A 23,543-nucleotide genomic window follows, 5' to 3' on the forward strand; every position below is an offset into this window, starting at 1 on the left:
TCCCCGAGCCCCGCTATGTGTCCTGTTTGGAGTCCGCCTGCACGTCGGCCGGTGTGTCACTACTGCGGAATTCGCGGGCATGTTGCCCGTGTGTGCCGTCGGCGTCAACGCGACGAGCGCGAGTGGTACCCAGACTTTCGCAACGGAGCTACGTACTCGTCACCTGCTTACCGTCCGGCGTTTGCCTCCAGTCCTCCTCGTCGCCCATCGTACGGGGACTTCTCCCAAGACGCTCCGCACTCGTCGTACGCTTACCGCCCACCGCTTGCTGACCCTACCAATTATCGTCCCGCGGCAAGTCCTTCCTCTCCAGCATCCTTGCCGAAGTTCTTCACGCCTCCAGAACCGTGCAGAAAACCTCTTCAGCTTATCACCCTCAGACCAATGGGCTCACAGAGCGCTTTCATCGCACGCTGTCCGATATGCTAGCCACCTACATCCAGCCCGACCACACCAACTGGGACACCATGCTTCCCTTCGTTACCTTTGCATACAATAGTGCCGTGCAAAGAACCACCAACTTCTCCCCATTCTTCCTTGTGTATGGACGTCAACCTACCTTCACCCTCGAAGCGTCTTTCTTCTCCGCCCCCTCAACCTCTTCCAGACTCTCTCACGAACAGTTTACTTCTCGTCTTACCTACTGCCGTGCCATTGCCCGCCTGAATACCAACGCCTCCCAAGCCTCCCGGAAAAACACCTGTGATCTCTCCCACCGTGCCATATTTTTTCACCCTGGTGATGAGGTACTGCTGTGGACTCCAGTGCGTACCCCGGGATTGTGTGAAAAATTCTTGAGCCGTTATATTGGTCCGTATACTGTACTCGAACAAACGTCCCCGGTGAACTATCGCGTTGCCCCTGTTCATCCTGTTAATGATCGTCGTTGCCGAGGTGCCGAGATTGTTCATGTTTCCCGGCTCAAACCCTTTGCCCGTCGCCCTACTGTGCTCTAATCTGCGCCCGGGCCGGTCGCTTTCGTACGCGAGGGGAGAAAGTGTAAGCACAACATGCGACCTTCGTCTTCATCTGTACATATCCATCATCATCGCTCAAAGCACAACATGCGACCTTCGTCTTCATCTGTACATATCCATCATCATCGCTCATCTTCTTCTTCGAAGGGTTGGTCGACATACTTGCGGGTGTCATTAAAGCTCGCTCCATCCTGCGCTCTGTCTCCTGTCTCACAATATTGTAATGTATTCTTAATAAAGAGCTAGGTTTTTCTCGTCACTGCCATGAAATGATTGCGTATGAACTCACTGTACTTCCAATATTTCTTGAGTGTCTAACATATGAGGACAATTTGTGGGGAGATCTTTTAATAGAAAATTGGTGGTCGATCTTATGCACAGCATTGTGTTATCCGAATGAAGGGGTTACAGCACATGGAAAAGAAATCTTTTATATCACAGAAATCTTTTATGCTACTTTGTTGCGTCGCTTTAGCGCCACGCGGTGCAGCTTAAGCATCATAACGATGTATGTATCCACATGTTTATATATTATATTAAAGATATACACTGATTGAACAGTCAACGCCAGCAGTCATAAGTCTTAGTTCATGCCAAGGTAAATTTCCTTTTATGTTAAATACCTAAAAGCATTAGTTGCGCAATGAACCATAATAATTATTACACCAACAGTTGTCATTGCACAAAAGCGAAATAACCAAAAGAAAGGTTTTCATATATGCATCTTTCTCCGAAAAAATTCACCGGTAACAAAAAATTTGAGCGTCGTTACTTATTGTCGCCCGTTGCCCAGCTAGACACATAAAAAAGAGGTGCACAAGATACCATTAAAAATTTGAATGTAATGAATTTAGGAATGACCGCGCAAAAAGGAACTTTCTAAAAGTGGCTTTCGACAAAAACGACAAAGAACACTGGTAATAACGGCCAATTTCGTAAGCCAGTGTTCAGGATGGTTAAATAGAACCATATTTATAGCTCAGCTGCACTTCATTCTAGATTTTCCTTGATTTTTGGTGCTTTTTCTCGAGTGGCTGCTTGAATAGTTATCTCGTGATTTTTGCGGAATCAGCAAAGCGACAGGAAGGTTTCCACATACGCTCTTAGTTACCAGTCAGGGAAGCGTTGAGTGCGTGCAGACGAGGTATAATCAAAATATGCTTCAAAATGTGTAACGCTCGTCTGTTAAAATTGTTGGAAAGACGCACGGTATCATAAAAACAAAACTTGAGTGTTGGTAGGCGGGCATAGCCATCCAATGTTTTACAAAGGTCTTGCGTCGCTTTTGTGAGCGTTAAATTCCTAAATATAAACAAAATTGAGATACATCGTGAGAAACATTTATTAGCAGTCGAAAATGAAGAATGAAGATGAAAACATAATTGGTGCTGCAAAGAAGTATGTGTATGTGTTCATGTAAAAATTTTGTTTTTGTTTTCGTGAGATGCGTAAGAGGCGAAAAATTTAGCTGCCTCTCTAGCACGGTGTTAATCAGAAACAGACCTTTCGTTGCAGATAATCCAGAAAGTAATAGGTACTTTTATGAAAAAAATAAAAGTCATTTGTCTCGAATATGTCGAGCTTTTTAAAGTAGCCTGATACCTTATTCACACTCATATAGTCGCTGAGCTGGAAGGCGCAAATGTGCATAGAATACAACAGCATGCAAAAAGTATTAGTTACAAGTCTTCTCAAAACAACTCTGCCGTCGAGAAGAAAGTTTAAATCAGGAATGAGCCATTCACGAATCTTTACATACCAAAAATTTTTGTAGTTATTCTGAGCCACTGACCTGAACAACCACTTTACCGACGTGCTTTCCAGAAGCCATGAACCGAAAGGCCTCCTCGACCTGATCTCGTGCGAAGACGATGCGGTCCAACGGCCTAACTGCGCCAGATGCAATGCCTTCGCGGATTAATTCAACCAGTCGACGTTTCTCCGCCTGCACGGATGGGTCATTGCCTATCAGCTTGTCCAGCATAATGCCGTGGTAGGTCACATTTTCGAGGAACACGGACATGCCCAACGGGGCGTTTTTGGCCAAGTCAAACTTGCCGATCTCCAGGAAGCGGCCGTGAGGTGCCAGGCATCGCACACTGGCCTGGAGCTTCTCTTCTGCCAGCGAGTTGAGGACGAGGTTGACACCTGTGCAGCAATGGGTGAAGAGCGTAGATACAAGCATGCTTGAAAGCTTCAGCTCAATCCCCGAATTTGGTACCGCAACTACGCAGTTAACAGAGCTCTGCTTACCTTCGCCTTCTGTCTCATTCAGGATGTGTTCTTCGAAAGACAGGTCACGTGAGTTTGCGAAGTGCCGGTCTTCCAGCTGAGGAAAGCGGCGCTTGAGGAAATCCCGTTTTTCCTGGGTACCTGCGTATGTAGAGAAGAAGACATTTCTAGGATAAAATATTGGATTACTTTTCTGACAGGAGACATCACTACCGAAATGTGGGCGTTAAATTTCCCGACTGTGCTGCAGTCAACACCGGCCTCACGGAAAAATGTAGGTAACTAGATCAAGAACAATTGGCGCTTTAGCCGTTGCCATAGATTTATATTAATACACGCCTAAAGCTGATTCCACGCACAAATGCTACATCTAAGATTCCTGTCAGTGTTTTCTGCTCTTGCCTTTGATGGGGCACTAACACACCTTGTCATACAAATCCTGTCTAGGAACTCAGCCGAGCATTCAGCCGTCGTGCCGTTTTGAGGAAGCGTTTCCAGATCTGTTCTGAGAAATACACCTCTAGAAGTTTAATCGTTACCACCTGTTACGTCACATATTTAGATTGTACGGCTGATAACTACGCAAAAATAGTTACTTTGCGGCAATGTCATGTGTGAATTCTTGATTTTTATTGTTACCTTTTAGCCCTAGCTCTGTCGTCGTGGTGGCGTATTAGCACTACACGGATGTTGTCGCCTGACTAGTTCCCGTTTATTCCGCAGCTTTAAATCAGTGCGCTGATAGCTAACATAATGGGTTTCGCTTGGCCCCACATTCTGAGCAATTCATGATTTCGCTCAAAGCGCAACAGGAACAGGACACGAGACGAAACAGTGACGCAAAGAAGCGCTGACTATGAACTGTGAGCAAAATCATGAATACTTACCGACTCGCCCAAATTTCCGCTTTTCGGAGCAATTAATGCGTAATCCTGAGCGTAACCTACTTGCACATGTATCCTGTGCTTCAGCGGACACCCTAAAATTTTTTGACACCCCTCTGAGCGGCACGACCATATGGCAGCACGCGTCAGCCACAACCAGCGCCCTCACCAACCGCATACGAATTATCCACTCGGCACCTACGCGCCCACCGGGCACGGCAGCACTACAAGGATATGGTCAAGAAATACGTTCGTGTTAGCTCACTACTTGAGGAAACATTACACAAAGGCTATTGTTTTTAGTGACGCGTCCTTATTCGTTCCCCCATGCTTATGTCTTTGTTGCTCGCGCTTGCAAGTTTATTTGTGCTGAAATGAATTCTTGTTGCTGGACAGTATTATTGAGCCAAAGCCTAGTCTCAATACTGTGCCAACTGCAAAAACAGCTGCAATAATTGGGTGGAGATATAGAAGTGATTGACAAAGAAACACCGGCCAGCTGACCTACACGCCGTAGTGAACGAAGTATCAAGTGGGCAGGTTTCTGGGTGGGTGTGTGTGTACATACTGTACAGTCTTTGTCAAAAGTAACCAGGCTGCATGGTTTGCTGCTAGCTTCTGTAGTGGAGCCGTTGTGACTTTCATTAAGGTCAAAAGTGGTTGGAAGGTAAGAAGACCCCCAGTCCTTACCTTTAGCGACCATTTCAGCTTCAGGGAAGCTGCAAGGGCTGCACTGTACAAGCTAGAAGCAAACCATGCAGCCTGGTTACTTTTGACAAAGACTATACATATATACATGCATGCATGCATACATACATACATACATACATACATACATACATACATACATACATACATACATACATACATACATACATACATACATACATACATACATACATACATACATACATACATACATACATACATACGTACATACGTACGTACGTACGTACGTACATACATACATACATACATACATACAGACGTACACGCATACACGCATACATACATACACGCATACACACACACACACATACATACATACATACATACAATTGCTGATGACGTTTCTCGGTAATGCGATTTTTACCGCATCTGCTGCGGCATGACTAACATGGACGACCGCAGACGGAACTCGTAGTGCCGAACGGAGGCGGGCAAGATTTAGGTTTTGGCTGCCCGCGCAGCGATCTGCCGCCGCTGAGCTTATAGGTGAGCCTCTCCTCGGGGAATCGTCACTCGAAACACTTGCAACTCACATTACAGCTCCAATGACGCGACAACGACGCAAGCAAAGATGGCAACTCAGGCTCATGTCATTAATCGGAAATGGCCAAAATTTCACCGACTGACACGGGACTATTGTAGTTGCTCGTGATTCTCAAGTCGTTTGAGGTTGCTCTCGCATACCACTGCTATTGTAAACACAGAACAGAACTCTTAGCGGCACGGAAGTCGTGTTTTACAATGCAGTGCCAGTACGGGACGACCAAGGATAGCGATGCGGCGCTCAACTTGAAACATTTTTTTATCTGCTAAAACAAAATGACCCAATAAATATCGCTGACAAAAATACAATTCACTTTGCTATCAATCAAGGTGCATTTCATATTTTTTTACATACATATTTTCATATATATGGATTTCTGAATGACACAGGTTTAATTGGCGAGGCATCTGTTGGTGTGTAAGAAATTCCCGCTTTACATCAAGGAAACTTGCAGCAAGGAAAAAAAGGCCAAGTATCCAGACTGTGTGTCAGCTCAGTCATCAATTCAAACAAGTGAGTCAGAACTCTGCAGACGTGATCAAGAGGAGCCTTTACCATAAAAGAAAATCAAGAGCGTTGCGTTGTTTGTAGACGGCATGACTCCAGAGCAGCAAAGCCAAATAGACACTGCCTTGGCTCGAGCGATCCACTCAACGAATGCGCCACTTTCTATGACTGAGAATGAACACTGGAGAGAAGCTTTTAGGATGCTTCGCTCATAATATTCCCTGCCTTCTCGACATCTTCTGACTGGACCACTGCTGGACGCGAGCAAAACACCACATTCAGGAAATTTTCATAAACGCTTCGTGTATAACACTTTTGACAGATGGATGAAGCAGAATTTGAGGAACTCATGAATTTATTCGCGGCTACGCCAGAGCCATTTTCCTACTCATCAGTTGAAACAGGCCAAAATCGTCACACTGCACTGTATGCTGCTGCCGAGATCTGCAAAGTAATTGAATCGCTGGGAAGCGATGAAGCATTGCCTCTAGTCACAGACAACGCTAGCAACATCCAAGCAGCCTGCGGTATTGTTGCAAGCAAATATGAGCATATCACATGCATTGGATGTGTGGCCCATCGTCTAAACATGCTTTTTGAACTATTTGATGAAGCTAAAGACATTCCAGGATGTCGGTCATGCGGCAAGGCAAGTTATAAAATGCCTGAAGCGTACCCACATAGTTGCTGCGGCGTTGCAGGAGGAACAAGAAGCAAAACACGGGAAAGGGAGATCGGAAACTCGATCTAAAGCTTCCGAGCAAAACAAGGTGGGGAGGCATGACTATGTCACTTCAAAGCCTCCTGAGAAACTAGGAAGGCTTCAACAGACCGTAATATTAAGTGACCTGGAAGTAAACAAGTCCGTGCGAAAAGCTGTTTTGTACGAAGACGGTTTCTAGGTGCCCGTACAAAGCTGCCTGCTCCTCATTACGCCAATTGCGCCAGCCATAACCTCACGAGTGTCGGACAATTCTTTGCTGTCCGACGTTGAAGAAGCCTCCCATTCCATTACAAACGAACAAGCAGCAAACCTGGCGACCTCCGCGCTGACAAGCGCGGAACAGATTCGAGCAAACGAAATTGCCAGGAGGCGCGAAAAGCTTTGTTTGCGACCAGTCCACACTGCTGCTAACTTGCTGAATGCAAGGTACAGAGGAAAGCATCCGGACGATGTGCAGATTGCGGGCAGCATTGAGTGGACATAACTGTTAGAAGGGCAGCATTCACTGGTGTCACGAAATTCGGCGCATTTTAGAAACAAAGAAACCGCCGCGCGCACGGCGTCTCGCCGGCGCGAGCCCAACGGGAGAGAGGGAAAGCCCCGCCGAGCGCGTGCCTCTCTCTACACCGCCACGGCGTGCGTCAAAGGAATGAGTCATCCACGAAGATTTCTCTGGAACAGCCGAGTTGCTTCTACAGCTGACGGGGGGAAAAGGGCGCAGCCTTGCGTGCACTAAGACACGTCCCCCTCGCCCGTCGGCGACGGCGCCACGCTAGAACACGCTCGAAACTTCGAGATGCGACCCCCGTACTCTGACCAATGGGGACGCGCGACCAGTGAGAAGAGGGAAGGGAGACAGTACAGCCAATGCTGCGTGTATGTGCGCGCCTACTGGGGCGCGTAAAACAAACAGACGTGCAAGCGCGGCTATAGAAAGGGCGCTGACCGCTGTCAAGTCAGCAGTGATGCCAACCCTAGGGATTTATCCCTAGATCTAGGGGTTTTTTCTTTGCTTCAGGGATCTAGCGTCTTTTTTGTCAAATCTAAGGATTTTGAGAGGCCGTAGAATTGCTACTCTAAGCGGCCTAATGGCAGGTGTATCTGATTATTTTGCCCTTGGAACAGAAAAAACTTTGAAAAATGCTAATTATTACTCCTTTATTTTTAGTATTCTGCCGAGCCGAGGGCGAAAGCAGTTCTGCAACGCGAAATTATCGACTGCTGCACAGGGAGGAAAAACGAAACCGTGTGAATTTCAAACTGTTTAACGTGCGTGCTATCTCTGGCACTTCGAGTGACTGCTCCTCTACAAAAGACGAAGTTGAATTTAGACTTGTGCCTGGATCAATGCGCTACGTTTACGCTCACCGCTTACCTTTACCAAAAAGTGGCACAATTGTTCGCATTCTCCACGTATGCTAGAACACTTGATATAAACGTGCTGTTCAACCAAAAAACACATTCAAAGGTGTAAGGAATCACTTTCTGATTTTGTGATTACCAATCTTACGTCTGTATCATTGCTGTGTAACTATAACAAGATTACATTTTTTGGTTATGTCAGTTTCTCGGGACGTCAATCCTTAGTAGCTCCAAAACTATTTGACGGTCTTTGATTGCGACTATGATTAATAAATAGCTATGCGGCGAGATACGCCATTTTGCCGCTTCTGAATGTCCTCTATGAGGCGAGAAGAGGTCTTTCATTAATTCAAATATTTTCGTCTTTCTGTGTGCTTCTTAAAACAATCCTTAAAACAACCCTTAATGGTGTCTGAATAAAATACTTTCATGTGTTGACGGGGCTTAGCAGAAAATGCGAGCTCTTTCAATTTGGTATCAACTGCATTTATTTTCCAAAGGGCTGCATAGGTTCTTTGCGCGTAAAGATAAGCCGGCTGAAGGAGCAGCTCAAAAGCCGGTGCAGTGAAACGGGAGTCGTCTGCTCATGAGCGTCGTTGCTCGCTATCTTTCTCTCCAGTGACCACACGTCTCTGTAAAAGCTGGCGCCATCTGTGGGCCCTCTATGTAAGGTAAATCTACACACCAAAAGAAGGTGCAATTGTGTCTAACACGCTTTTATTTATGTCTAACAAAATGCATAACCAATGGACGAAACAGTGAACTGCGCTGAGACTTTGTTAAAGCTCAAATGGTCGCATTAACAATTAAAAAATTATAAGCTAGGGATTTTTCTTCAATCTAGGGATTTTTGGGGATTAAATTTAGGCAGAAAACGTTGACCTGAGTTGGCATCACTGCAAGTCAGTCCGGACCGCCGTTTAAGCTTCATCGGAGCGCGCCCGTTCGACTCCCGGGAAAACACCACTCGGCCAGCATCGGACCAACGAGGCAACGGTCGCCAGTCTGCGGGACGGCATCGTCGTGGAACTCTGGTCGTCGGACTGCCGCAGTGCCCGGTGAACAAATTGTGTTTTGTTTGTTTACCTCTCTCTCTTGTGTTAGTGCACTCAAGGTGCAATATGCCTCTGTATTGTATTCTCTCTCGAGTTTAACATTGCACGAATTGCATTGTTTCGTTAATCACTTTGTATATGTTTGTACTAGTGATTGTGTAATTCTCTGTATCGTCTCTTGGCTGTATAAACTTTGTTTTGTTTGTGAACCTTTGGCTCCGACCCATGCTCTGGCTTGCGACCAGCGAAAGCTGGGGACCGAACGCCCAAAAACCTCTTGTCACTTGGTAGCTGGTCTCCGCTGAGCTTGCCACGCTGAGTCGAGGGCATCTCCTTCGAGTCCGAGACCGCTACCCCCACACGCTCTAAGGGTGTCTGGGACCTTCCCACATAAAAGTGCGCGAAGTGTGGGTGACAACTGGAAATCGCTAAACTGATTTTGAACGTAGCAGAGTACAGGACGCCGGCAGGAATTTGGTCCAAGACAGGTGTCTGTGACTCTGTGAAGCACATGGCACCGTTTACATGGTGAAAAAGCCTTTGCACCAACCAGCCGCTAATTTCCCTGGCTTTCCCACTACTACAGATACCACCATCTGCTGGCTGCAAACGAAACTGGCCAAATTTCGGAAACGTCCATAAAAGACTCCACAACAGGCTTTCCCGAGAACGCGGTCGAAAGCGTGTGCGTACAGTCGAACCTAACTATCGACTCAACTTAAATTCATGCTGCTGCGCGTAGTGCCGCATCCAGCAACAGTATCTCCTAGCCCGGTGTGGAGTAATTGACTTATAGGTCAGCTTCCATGTTTCCTTTCTCGGCGCAATAGAACAAGAACTTATTTTCAGAAAAGGGACATTTATATTTGCATATTCGCCTGAATTTTGGCTCATTATTACTGCTCGTTATGTTATCTCAAATAAATCTCTGTTTGTCATGTTTTGGAAAATTTCAAGTTTTAATTAAAAAAAAACCTAAAAAAAGGTTTCTGAAGGCATTCAAAATTTTCTGAAATTTTACATCTCTAGGACTCGCGATACCATGCCTATGACGAAACGAGAGACGAACAGCAGCACGTGCCAGGCAACTAGAAAATTTTCTTTTGGTCCGTCTGGTTATAATTAATTAACTGTTAAACTTTCGGGACGACTTGTTGCCACCCACGATGGCACCGAATTGACCATTTTTTACTTTACTGAGCGTTTCCATATCTTAAATATATAAGGCTTCAATGCAATCCGTATGCTCACCGACAGTGGTGAACACGGTGCACCCCATAGAGAGGGCGATGCCTATGGCCGCCTGTCCGACTCCTCCGCTGCCAGAGTGGACCAGGACGTACTCTCCAGGTCTCATGTTCCCTCGAACCAGGAGCGCGTAGTATGCCGTAGAATAGGCCACCGGAATGGTGGAGGCCTCCTCGAGGGTCCAGGTCTCGGGGACATCCCACAGGAAGAGGGGATCAGCCAGCGCCACGGTCGCAATCGCTTGCGATGCAACGATGCCCATCACCCGTCGACCTTTGCGATCTCGGCCCGAGAACTCCAAGCCGATGTGGCTGCCTAATGCAGCCAGTTTTATTGAGGACTCTGGACAGAAAGGGGCCAGTATAAGCATGATGTCCGTCATGAGTGCTATTCTAAGTATGAATGACAGTGAGCGGTTGCAGGAGAGCGTTTACAGGAGACCGTGTCGACTCTTCGCTTTCTCAAGTCTCTTCAGTGTCCGTACTTGAAAAACATGATTTTCCTGTTTCAATATTTCGCTTCATTACTGATGAGCCAGTGAACGGCATTCCTTGCAAGTTAGGAAACATGGCCAGTTGAGAAGAACGCTGATGACACAAACTAATGACTGATAGCTGTATTTAAATTTACAGTGCGACGAGTATGATCCCCATCCGATTCCTTCCCTCTTGCCAAGAAAGTAGCACATTTTTCTGCGTTAGAAACATCACAGACGCCGCATACCTATCACGGGTAGAAAGTTAAAAGATCATGTATTGGAAACCCCTGCCCTACCCTCTATTGACCCATTCCTCCGGGTAAGGCTATTCCTCTAAGTTTCTATTCACTTTGAATCCTTATTAACCACTGCCTCTTCGTTCCTCCAGTTAGATATCCAGAGCTAGAACTACCATAAAAAGAAACTGTGGCACCTCGTAAGAGGCGTTTAATATGTGTATAATATTGTGCCCCCTGAAACGGTGCAAGAAATATATTGAACGCAATTATCGTTCTCTAATTGTAGTTTTGGAAAAGGTGTCTCTTCTTGCTGCGTAACCATTCTGTAAACTACAAAATACTCACCAGCTGTCCGGGAATTATGGAGCTGTCACACACTTTTCGGTTCTTTCTTTTCGCTTCTTCAGAAAATTCTGTTCGAAGCGTCCGTTAACAGCATGATAACTCGCTCGGCACTTTCTCATATTTTCTGGCGGGTGCACAGTAGTAGACACAGGAGTACGTATCGGGGGAGTCACGCAAGAGGCTCTGTAGTTTTTAAATGTGGGCGTTTTAATTGGAAGATCGCTCTATAGGCACAGCATTTTCAGCGGTGTACGATATGAAAATGCAGGTTAGACGTTGAGAGTAGTAGGCTGCTTGACCAACACTGAATAAATTTGTTTTAATTATTACTGTTGGTCGAGTTATTTATTGAGAGGCGTATAAGCCCACTGTAAGTAGTTTACCACATTTGAAAATTTCTAAAACGGTTTCCTTCGGCGCCTTGGCTCAACAAATTCTGACCATAGCGAGGCCAATTACTAGCCTCTTGGCAACGCTTGCCGGCAAAGTAACCCCTTCAATGCACATAACTCGTCGAAATAGACAAAGTGTGTTGGTCCACCACGCCGAGGGTAACTGCATTTTCCCAATTCTAGAAAGGAATACTCCATATGGTGGTCTACGCACACCTCTCAATAATTAAGGAGACTAATAGTAATAATTATACTCTGCAATATTAGTTCACCTACCAACTAGTAACTCATATTCTGATGCGCTACACCGCTGACAATGATCTGCCGAAAAACCTGTAAATCGCAGGTGTATTTTTTAAAATTGCATATGTCTTCGATGAAACACCCGATATCATAATGCTAACTCTGCAGAAAAAGCACACATTGATGTATTGTTTTTGCCGAGCATGTACTTACTCTGCGCGACTGGCAGCTGCATTCTTCCGGAAGCCACCATGACGTCACGGAAGTTGAGCGGCGCGAAGTAGACGTCACACAGGACACCAGAAGAAGAGGACGCGTAGCGAAGGGGAGACTCAAACCACTTCAGGCTCGACAGATCTCCGCATGTCTGCACGTCTAGAAAGGCGAACTCCGTGTCCAACTTCAGCCCCGTGCCTGCGATGCACACATGCAAGAATACGACGGCCATGAGTGTTGGCAGTCACAGGCGCACAACTGACGAACCTTTTTTCCTTGATGCAGCAATAGAAAGTAGATAGATAGGTAGATACAGAGAGAGGGAAAGGCAGGGACGTTAACCAGGAAGGATTCCCTTTGGCTACCCTGCACAGGTAAAGGGAATGAGAGGATTAAAGAGGGAAGAGAGAAAGAACGAGAAACACAGTCACAATCTGTCAGTCAAGGCAGTCTCTCTCAAAAAACAAAACAGTGCCTTGTAAGCCTTTGTGGCAGTCGACTGTTGTGGCCACGGACCGAGGATCTTGGCCTCTGTGAAAGGGCGAGGATCAAGGCGGTCCAGAGCACAACGCAGCTTATGTATTTCGGTCACAAAGACAGGGCACTCACACAAGAGATGTCTGATTGTCTCTTCACAGGCACAGTTTACACAAGAAGGGCTGTCGGCCATCGCGATCCAGAAAGCATACTTATTTGTGACAACAGAAAGTAGGCTAGTCACTAAATATACCAGGCCAGAGGCAATGAAGTGCACATTGAAGAGAAGGAACCAGGCGTTAAAAGAAAAGTCCGAAAAGTCCGCAAGTCAGAGCTTTTCAGTGTTTTTGCACTTTAACAACGCGTACATGCGTGATTAATATTACTCGATCAGAGATGCGGTGTTCAAATCAGTGGGTCATCGGGCCATTTGGTGGCTAGAAATGCGGCGCCTGTAATCTTTACTTAGCTATCCATGGCCGAGCGCTCTCGAAGCCTCTATGCAAGACACTTCGCTGACTCCGCCAGTTAGGATTTCTTAACAGATACCAATAGCCACAACAGAGCTAACCAAAAATGGTCTTGCTGTTTATAGCTATGTAAAAGAAGCGTGCCGTGCTACCTTACTTAAATGCTTCTACAGAAACAAAAAAAAAGTAGTCAACAACCTTGCGCGGGCAGCACCCCAATGCATTTTATTTAAATACCCAGTATTTGTGCATAGTGTATATTGCCGCCCTACCCCTGTCTGTTGTTCTATCGCTCCCTCATTTCTTTCCTTCCCCCTGTCCGTTCCGTCTCATTTTATTGTCGCTAGCCGCAGCTCAGGTGCTTCAGGCTTCGATGGCAGATGCCGTGGCTAGCAACGTCTGTTCCTTCATATTTTATTTTCTCATTACCAATAAATAGCCACTAACAACAACAACACTAGCAAAATGTATATGGACCCTTCTAACAGGTTACTTATGCCGGTTCTACGCGGAATGTAAGCGGCAGCTCGAGCGACACAGTTTCTGCTATTGAACATCGCTGCAGCGGCCGCGAAACCGCTTTGGCCTCTTTCCGCTAGGCCGTAGCAGGCGCGTTATCTTCCGTTCTACTTGGCTGCAGCTGGCGTGCATGGCGTTCGTCCTTTGCACGTGGCTGCAGCTGCCGCCAAACCGGTTTTGCTACATAACCAGCATATTAGCGTTTTTTTTTCTCCAGTGATCCGCCTAGTGCTAGCGCACGAAAACCATAGAGGGATTTCCTTCTCTCCACTTTTCACCAGCTACCGTCGCTGTCAGCTTCGTCTTCACTATTCGAGCCCTACCGCGGCGGCCGCATATCGATGCAGGCGCAACGCAAAAGGCGCCCGTGTGCTATGCAACTGATATCAGTGCACGGTAAAGAACCCCATGTGTTTGACATTATTCCGCAGCTCTCCTCTGCGACACCTATACCCCTCTTTCTTCTTTCATTTCCTCCTTCCTCCGTGTCCTCTCGGCGTGGTTGAGGTGTCTGTCGAGAAGTGAGACGGTTACTCCGCCTTTCCGCTTCCTCAAAACCATAAATTCCGTCGCCCACTTCCACTTCCCTCGGTGAAAATGGAGAGTGGATTGCCCATTCTCAACTTTTTCCCTTCCCAATCATGGCAGGTAGCAGCTGGCAGGTGGAGACTTTATCAGCAGACAGTACAGCTTCTTCGCTAGCGAGGCGTCTAGTGCTGATGCATTAGAAAAAATATAACTGATGTCTATATCGTTTATAGGGCAACGAGCAAAGTTAGGGTCTTCATCAGCTGATAGAGTTTTGTTCTGTTTAAAAATAATTTCCTTCTTAGATTAGCTTTGTGCTCCTTCAGTGTATTTAAAATTATCGTGTTCGTTCTACTTTTAGCTCGGTTCTAATTTCATGGAAATTTTTCTCTGTTATGCCCCCATACACAACGCTCATCGGGGCCTCTTAGGTATGAATAAAAATTTCAATATTATTATTATAATCACTAACAGCAGTAGCAGTGTGAGCATCACTACTTTTGGTAAGAAGGGATTCCAATATATAAATAGAGTTACATAGCCATAGATAGTAACGTGTTCATTTCGCTCCGCGAGCTATTCAACCCGAACATGCTGCTTCAGTAAATGTTTGTGCGCTCAGGCAAGTGAGATAGCTACTACAACACACAACACACAGGTTCCCAAAGCCAAATGCACGATATACACAGTATCAGGCGCCAAACTGGTTTCGTAAGTGGAAGAAAATGTTTCTTAAGAGGCTCACACAGCTCAATATTAAGACATGATTATAGCGTGTTAGAAGAGGAAAGAAGAAACGCTTTCAAGCTTGAAGTGAGCATCATTGCACTCAGTGATATTTTTTTTCCAGACAGGTATCCTGAACAGTACTGTAATTTATTATAATAATCGAAAAGAGTACTGTTTCGCCACTAATGGCTCCCTTTAATCACATGTTTCGGTGGGTTCATACTTGCACACCACAGGTTTGCTGTATGGTTTATGGGAGTTTAACGTCCCAAAGCTACTCAGCCTATGAGGGACACCGTAATGAAGGGCTCCGGAAATTTCGACCACCTAGGGTTCCTTGACGTGCACTGATATGGCACAGCACACGGGCCTCTAGAATTTCGCCTACAGCGAAATTCGACCGCCGCGGCTGGGATTGAACCCACTTCGTTCGGGTCAGAACCCGAGCTCCATAATCAGTAAGCCACCGCGCCGGCCGGCACACAAGAGAGAAAGGGAGAATACTCACTCCACTCCGCTGATTGATATCTGTACGATCCCCACCGGCCGTCGCGGTATACATTCATGACGAGGTCCCTCTGCATCACATCTTCGTAATCCCGGTTGGTCGGGCTGAAGCCGGCTATTTTGTTCAATCCCTTCACACTTGTATCGATTACACACCTGCAAAAGGACCAGAATTGAATGAAAGCACAGCAAGGTTTACGACGGACTCGCCGCCTTCAATAGATCTATGTAAAGTCGCTGCGGATAGCCGCGTTAAATAGCCACGGGCTGATAATGCTGGTGGCATATGCTGTGCATTGACACAAAGACAGCAAAAGTCAGAAAGACAGGCGCGAAAAGAACAAGTGTCATATGGTATGAGAAGAGCACAATACTGCGCACAATCTTAAGAAAAAGGTGGCTTCGTGTTTGCTCTTGGTCTACCAGAGAATATGACATTATTCTACAGGCGTCTACCGCTACCTTGACTCTATACATACTGAAGGTTGTTGCATTAACAGCAGATGGCAAATGTCGAGTACGGAGAAAGCATGCTGCATTTTATTCGGCTGTCTATGACCGAAACTACACTCTGCAGACGGGAGGTTGCCTTTCCTTGGCCCCTTCTGGGGCAACTCGGTGCGTGTGTGCCTTACCGATTGCATTTAGGTAAACCAGTTCTGTTCTATCATGAAAGCGAACAGTGGAAACATTTTATTGTTAAAGTTCTGGCAAAGACCTTTGGTGAAATGCGTTGTCAGCTGATTTTACTCCCAAAAAACAATCGGAGCATCGGAAATGTTTGCAAAGTACGCGAGGAAAGCCTACAGGTCCTTCTTAATACTCAGTTAATCCTCAACGGCGCGAGGCTGAAAGCAAGTGAGCAAATAAGTGCTTTGAAGAGAACGACTGAGGTTATTAAAGGCAAAATTGTGTCAGTGACCCTTGTTCTTGCCACTATATTTCTCTTGCCGCAGCTGTAACAGGTCCTGCACACTCCTGCCAGCATATTTTAAGAGTTTTGTGACTTCGTTAGATGTATAGCGCTGTTTTCTTAGTCTATGGCAATGACAAACTTTATTCATTAAAAAAATATTTACTGTATACTATGCAGTACTAAGAGCAGTGTAGTAACTATGGTCTGGCGATGACTATGAACCATCCTTTCTGTGCTCGTACCTTATGTGGCTTCCACCGGTTTCCTGTCGGAGGCAGTTGGTGAGTCCTACAATGCCGCTGCTGCTGGAGTCCTCGGCGAAGAGCCAAATATTCTCTACAGTTGGTTTTTTGTCATACTCAATAGCTTTCTCCTTCAGCATCTCGACCCACTCAAAACTCTCGTTGTTCACGCTGATGAACTCCTGACTGGTCACGTCCACCGCTGTTGAAATTTTGCGGAACAGAAGAAGCGCTGCAAGGTTGTTCGACTTTGTGCACAACGGCTGAAACCCACGAGCTTTGAGTGCCGAAGTCATCACATCAATGGGATGTGCTTGGAAAGGAACACTGCTGAGGTCAGAGAGGAACTCCTCTTCCTTGGTAAGAGCAATGCGATGGGAAAGCAGAACGAAACCACGTTCTTTGCACAACAAGGACACTGTGTGAGCCAGCGTTTGGGGTTTGTATGGAGCACACATACTGCCCCGAGCAACAATCACCAAGTCTGCTTCAGGAATATTTGATTCAGAGACAAAGGACGGGTGGCAGGAAACGACGTTCACGCCTTCTGGAACTTCCTTCAGAGGAATACTGTCTGGCGAGGGATGAACCACGGTATATTCCACCTTCCTACTTGCATCATACGCAGACAAGATTTCATTCACCTTAGGTGCCGCGAGCAAAGAGTTTTCATCGCCTAGCTCTAACACGTGGATCTTCTTCTGGGCAATGTCCTCAACAGCAACGTCGATGACATGCCTCAAAGGGTCCTCTTCGAGAAGAACAGTGCTGATCAAGTCCCTCTCCAGACGTTCTTTGCTGGCTAGAGTGACTGACTGCACTGTAGTTGCGAGGGATGTTGAGGCATTGGCTTTGTCAAGGATAGCGATGAGTGTCCGCAAGAGGCCATGGTGCTTGCTGAGATCCTCCTTGTACTGGTTCAGTATGTTTTCGGGAAGCTCGTGCTGGCAGTCTGTCAGGCGGCATAACAGGGCCTTGTCTCCACCGTATGACGTCACGATTCTTCGGGCGACGTTACAGCAAACGTCGAGGTACTCACGCACTTGACCTTCTCTTACACACCTCGCTTGTTCGTCATCGTCGTATGGCACGAAGCGGTATTCCTCGACAGTCGGGCTCTGCTGGACTGGGCGGCGCTGAACAATGCCAACACTCAGTTTGCGCACTACGACACCACCAGCGCGGCAAGTGTTGAGGTTCGAGTTGCGGACGGCGTCCACACCTGCGTAGTTGTACGATAGTACAAGAGGAATAGGAAGAATTGTATTACCTTTCTCGATATGCGGCTATTTTTGGCTGCTAACATCGCAAGCCAAAAAAATGAATGAATTCGTAAAAACCGGACTGCCGCACTGATTCTCTGATTCAGAACTATATTTATGATATGTAGGCGATGGTTGCTTACTTAATAGTGCTGCAATTTTTTTTCTTGAATAAGAAATGATTACTACAAATTTCCAAGGGGCCTGTTGTTCACAGAAAGTATAGAACATAATGAGTGCAAAAAAATATATCATACGTGTCATAACATTGCCTGCAAGAACCGATCACGCCAGTGTTGCGAACTTGGTCTCGAACTCAAGTAGGTATACCAACATTACAATGTAGGCTACACTAGACACGAACTACCTGATATAGTTGTGGCGAAACACGTAAGTAAACTGCGGCTAAATACTGCCTACAAAAGCATACCCCAGCCAGCATTGCCTATAATGGACCCGCTACTCCGACATCAGCTACTTTTCTCGATGAGATGCTTTATTTCAAAGCCCTAAGCTCGTGTGAGACCATTACTCATTTCTAGAGGTTCTCCAGGAGGGTTTCACAACATACCTGCGTCTCCAACCTTTTCGACAACTTGAGCGTGGACTCTCGGGTCGATGCGGCATGACTGAATCCTTACAGGCAGCGCAGTCGCTCTCCAAGGGTAGGCCAGCACGTTCAGATGGAGCATAGCATCCAGAAAGGTGACCCAGTTTTCCTCCCACTTCAGCTTGGCATACGGCTCTGTTGAATGGACCGCGACTTAAAACCGCATTGCACAAGCCCAGAAAGCAAGACGAGACACACATGGTGAAATGCGATGAATCAACCCGAAATTACTTATCACGATGGTTTGAGCAGAGAAGACGAAACGTGCGACAGGAAGACGTTCATCGTTGTCATTTGCCAGAGTATTTAACGCGAAAATTCGCATAGAAATTCAACGCTTACTTAGTTATACTCCACAGAGACTTTGTAGACCCTTCTAAGCCTGTGAAGAGACTTATCGGAAGGCAAAACTAGTTAATAACTGCGAAACAAACTTGACCATGTTAGTTGCGGTCGATGCTGTGCCACACAAAATAAAACAGACATTCTATTCTAGGGCAACTGATCGATCACTAACGCGTGTGCTCGTTCTTAGAGATACGGTAGGCCTAAGACACCTTCCTTGTTAATTGATTAGGATGCAGAAACAAAATTGTCGTTTTGCAAAGGAAACGCTGGCACCCACGCCATTCACTACAATCCTTCGCTTTATTTGAAGAAAGTAGTTTTTTCAGAGATAGCTTACGCTCCTTCAAGCTTACATTCAAGCATCGGCCAGTTTTTCCAATATACAAGCTACCACAGGAAAGCGGAATTTTTAGACCGCAGCTTTTCCACATTTCTCACAAATGACGTACTGGTTACTATGCGTTTTGTGATTAAATTATCAGTTGCGAGTCAGCGCTTGTGGTGGCAGTTCTTTCTACGTCCTTCGTCTATTTCGCTGTTTTGTTTTCAGAGACTTGGCAAGTGTGTATCTGACCGCCCTTAAAAAGAGAAAGATAACTTGTGTCATGGCCCTGTTTTGCCAAAGCTTCCCTTGCGTCAAAAAAAAATTCACCACAATGTTTTGATTTCACACTGTTTCCTTGGCCTACATGTTTGCACTCCATGGTTAAGTGAAGGCAGAGCACCTATGTTGATATTTTCCTTTCCAGGCAGTGCTCTCCGCTGAGGTTCAGAAATCGTGCGGCCGAGAGGTGCGCCTAATACTTAATATCGATACGGGTACGGCATGAGGATATACGTTTATAGCGTGCCATCGTGGTCCGGCCGCAGAAGACGACGACTGTCCCAGTACGCCTGCCAAGCACGGCGCAGACTGGATTTTCGTCGCTGCTTAACTGCATGCCGGCGGCACGCTGTCCCGTTCCCGCCTGGCTGAGCGCGTCCAGCCAAATATATTTGTGAAGACCCGACGACGACTTGTGTCTGCGATTCGTCTCCACACGTTAATGCTTCACCAAAGGTGCTATATAGATTGCTTCGACTTGTTAGTAAAAAAAGCGAAGCAAACAATAGATTCTGTGATATGTATTTTTGCATGAGAACCATTCTAGCTAAACATTCTTACTTTACTTCTAATAATCGCATAGTGCATTATGTTTCAGTCGGGCCAAACTAACAATGCAAAATGCTTGTATCTCTGCCAGAGCTCTTGCCTTTTTTTTGAGAGGTCGGCACTGTTGGCTATAGCAATGATGCATCTAGTTTCGTGCTCAGCTGCTTGGGGCATGAGAAGAACTTACTCTCTCTGTCAGCCTTGAGAATAGCCTGGAAGGGGCCGCTGTACTCGTAGCCACGAAGCCTGAGCTCCTTGTAGATACCTTCTTTGTCAAGGTCATAGTCCACCGCTTCCTCAGGGGCTCCAGGAGGGTCTTTGTCGAGCACAGTCTCTCCATCCTTGGCCAGGCGAATTCGGCCTCTTGCCACCACTTCTTTTGACTCGGAAACTTCAAACTCTCCGGAATCTGCCATTATGTTCACTTTGAAGATCAGGCGTCCTGTGCACACAGACGCAAGTTTAGCGGTAGGTAAAGAATTGACATTATTTTTGCCTGCTCCTTGAGCTCAAGAAAGGAACGTTCTGTCAGAAAACCTGATTGCTGCGCATCAAGTTTTTGTCACTTCTCAGAAAGAAGCTATATCCTGTCAACACAGCAGTTTTCAAGAACAATAAACTCAACCAATCTTGCAATTTTTTGGTGCACTAGAAATGTTCGATCTGTTGTAATCCTCCCAGTTTGTAACGACGGAAGACCCCTAGGGCAGAAACCCGCACAAGAATTAAAAACTTTCTATTAATTGCCACAGCCACTGACGTGGTGACGTCATACACTTGCGCCTCATCACAAGGACAAAAAATTAAGAGCGCGCATTTCTTTCCTGTCAATGCCGAAGTTTTATACTTTGCAGTTAAACTTTCTCAAGACGGCTAAAAGCCACTCAAGGACACTTGATATTTTATTTAGTGGTATCCGTTCTCACAAGGTCTTACATTAATATACCGACGTTCACCCGGTCAGTTTCTTTAGAAATGAACCATCCTCAGTGAAAGGGCTGACTTTTTTTTCTTATGATGTAAGCCGCTTAGGGTATCGTGCGTTGTATTCGATGCTAACACTACCACCTTTTCAGTGGTAAACACTCAATAGTGGAAACTATATGGTGAGCCCCCCTGGTACATGTCGTTTACTATATTTGCCACCTGCTAAAGCGCGCATTTCTGGAAATGCCTTACCTCATAGGCTCGCCTGTCCTCAGAATTTATAGAACAGCTTTCTATGGTGCAAAATATACACCATTGGCATCTATGAATGTTAAGCGAACTCGCTTAGAAAGACGAGTGCAAGAGATGTAAAGGAATGTGAAATGTAGCAGTCACGCAGAGTGCGCACATAGACAGAACGCACATGATGCGACCGGTTGCGAACAACCTAAGCAAACCGGTTCTTAATCACTGCAAGATCCTAAAATGTTGTAAAAAACGAAAGACAGGAGAGGCTTACAAGCTTCTTTGCATTCTTCAGATAGGCAATGATTGCGAGAGACAGCCTTCATCCTCACTCACGCACATGAAATAGATCGGCACTTAAAATATTGATACCTGCGTTTTTCTATCCGGAAGTCATTTTTTTTCTTCGGCCATTTTTTTGCTTTCGTCTTTTTCTTCGGTCAGTGGGTCCTATAAAATAATCCGGAGTTTGACAGCCCGGAAAGCTTTAGGTAGTTAGTGAGAGCGCGTGTGTACAGCTTTTCCTACTGTCCTATTTGTTACAGCAATTCCTGCCTCTGAAACTGCTTAATATTGCCATCATCAGCCTAACTATACCCAATGCAGGGCAAAGGCCTCTCCCATGTCTCTCAAATTAATACTGTATTTTGCCACCTGCGGCCACCGAATGCCGGCAGACTTTTTAATCTTATTCGTCCACCTGACTTTCTGCCGCCCCTGCTACGCTTGCCTTCCTTGGAATCCACTCTGTACCCTTAAGGACCGGCGGTTATCTTGGCTTCGCATTACATGCCCTGCCCAAGCCCACTTCTTCCTCTTGATTTCAACTAGAATGTCATATACCCGCGTTTGTTCTCTCACCCACTCCGCCCGCTTCCGATCTCTTAACGTTACACCTATCATTTTTCTTTCCATAGCTCGCTGCGTTGTCCTTAAGTTAAGCTGAACCCTCTTTGTTAGCCTCCACGTTCCTGACCCATAGGTGAGTACCGGTAAGACACAGTTGTATACTTTTCTCTTCAGGGATATTGGTTAACTGCCATTCATGATCTGAGTGAACCGGCCATATGCGTTCCATCCCATTCTTATTCTTCTAGTTATTTCTCTCTCATGATCAGACTCAGTGGTCACTACCTGCATTTAAGTTTTAAGATCAATTACATCTGTTCCATCAGCTGCTGAGTTGATGTCAGGACGGCGCGAATAAAACAAGGACGAAAGAGGCACAAGAACACAACAGGACAGGCGCCTCTCTTGAGCCTCTCTCATCCTGACATAAATAACCTAATCAGGTTTTTGCTTTTTTCGCTTAGGGCACACCTGATATTCTTGTATCGAAGGCAGCTAACATTGCAGGTGGGACAACTTTTTAAAGATTTCAAAATTGGCAAAATTTTCACATTAGCAAAATTTTCAAAATTGGAGAAAGTTAGGTGAGTTTGTCTTTCCGCGCTGCACAATTATAAATTGGCGTCTCTACTGGAGGTGTCGTTGCCGACATCACGTTAACGTCTTCGACATCTCTAAAGACGCAACAAGTGTCGGTAATCGCGGCATTAGAAATTTCAGCAGCGCCACTGCAATTCTACAGCGTAACAATGACAATTTATCGAGCTTCCAAAAGCGCATTTTTACTCTCGACATTTGAAATCATCAGCCGATCTTAAAAATTCAAAAAAATTTCCCGCCCCCTTGTTGATTGTCTTCGATTTCACAATGAGAGTTTCCGTCCTAGATTAAAAAAATACAGAAGGTGTTTATTTAATATTACTTGATTAGTCGCTTGACAATTACGATCTCTAAAGTACTTTATGTCTGCATTGCTGCAGAATCCTCGTGCACAGGCCTCACCAAACTATCTCTAACGGTTTTTAAAGTAAAAAATTTTAAACATCAAAACAATCACCACATATGACGCAGATGGCTGCCTTGTATTGAATAAGCACTGAGCTTTACTCTTGTAGGAAAACAACGTCCGACAAAGCGAGAACTGACGTACAGCGCTCTTGCTTGTTTTGCAGATTAGCGTAAAGGACACATGATTTTATAGTAGGTGGAGATAACTCCTGCCACGCTAAGATCATCGTTCAACCTTGGAGTGACGGCGTCAAAGAACTTTACACCGATAGCTTCGTCATCCCCTTAATCAGGGACTTGATTTCCCAGCGGCATCGGTTATATGCATTATATAGCATGCAAAACAGTCATCAATGCAAAGTCAGCTTCAATTCAGAGGCGGCATTTCGAAGTAAGCCATTTTTGTGACATAAGAACAGTAAACCATGTATCGATTATACTGGGACACTAGATGAAAAATAAAAATCAACAGAAGCGAATTAGTTCGCTTATAACGTACCGACAAGGAATAATGAGAATCGAGACCCCAAACTGATGAGTACAGGCAAAGATGTTAGGTTTGGTAAAAATGTCGCAT

At 45.7% G+C, this 23,543-nt stretch overlaps 1 protein-coding gene across 1 annotated transcript in view; it reads right to left on the bottom strand.

Annotated features, from left to right (window-relative positions):
• LOC149346098 (fatty acid synthase-like) overlaps positions 1-23,543 on the bottom strand; it is an 85,216-nt gene that overhangs the window by 22,666 nt on the left and 39,007 nt on the right. The window contains exons 13-20 of the mRNA XM_089541251.1: positions 20,124-20,378; positions 18,397-18,570; positions 16,564-17,785; positions 15,407-15,561; positions 12,173-12,373; positions 10,266-10,604; positions 3,231-3,350; positions 2,770-3,125 (exon numbers count right to left, since the gene is read on the bottom strand). Coding sequence (XP_089397377.1) covers positions 2,770-3,125; positions 3,231-3,350; positions 10,266-10,604; positions 12,173-12,373; positions 15,407-15,561; positions 16,564-17,785; positions 18,397-18,570; positions 20,124-20,378 — 2,822 coding nt within the window. The remainder of the gene's footprint in view (positions 1-2,769; positions 3,126-3,230; positions 3,351-10,265; positions 10,605-12,172; positions 12,374-15,406; positions 15,562-16,563; positions 17,786-18,396; positions 18,571-20,123; positions 20,379-23,543) is intronic.

Source organism: Amblyomma mixtum, chromosome 4 (genome assembly GCF_055824585.1).
Source record: "Amblyomma mixtum isolate Tamu chromosome 4, ASM5582458v1, whole genome shotgun sequence".
Classification (NCBI taxonomy): Eukaryota; Metazoa; Arthropoda; class Arachnida; order Ixodida; family Ixodidae; genus Amblyomma; species Amblyomma mixtum.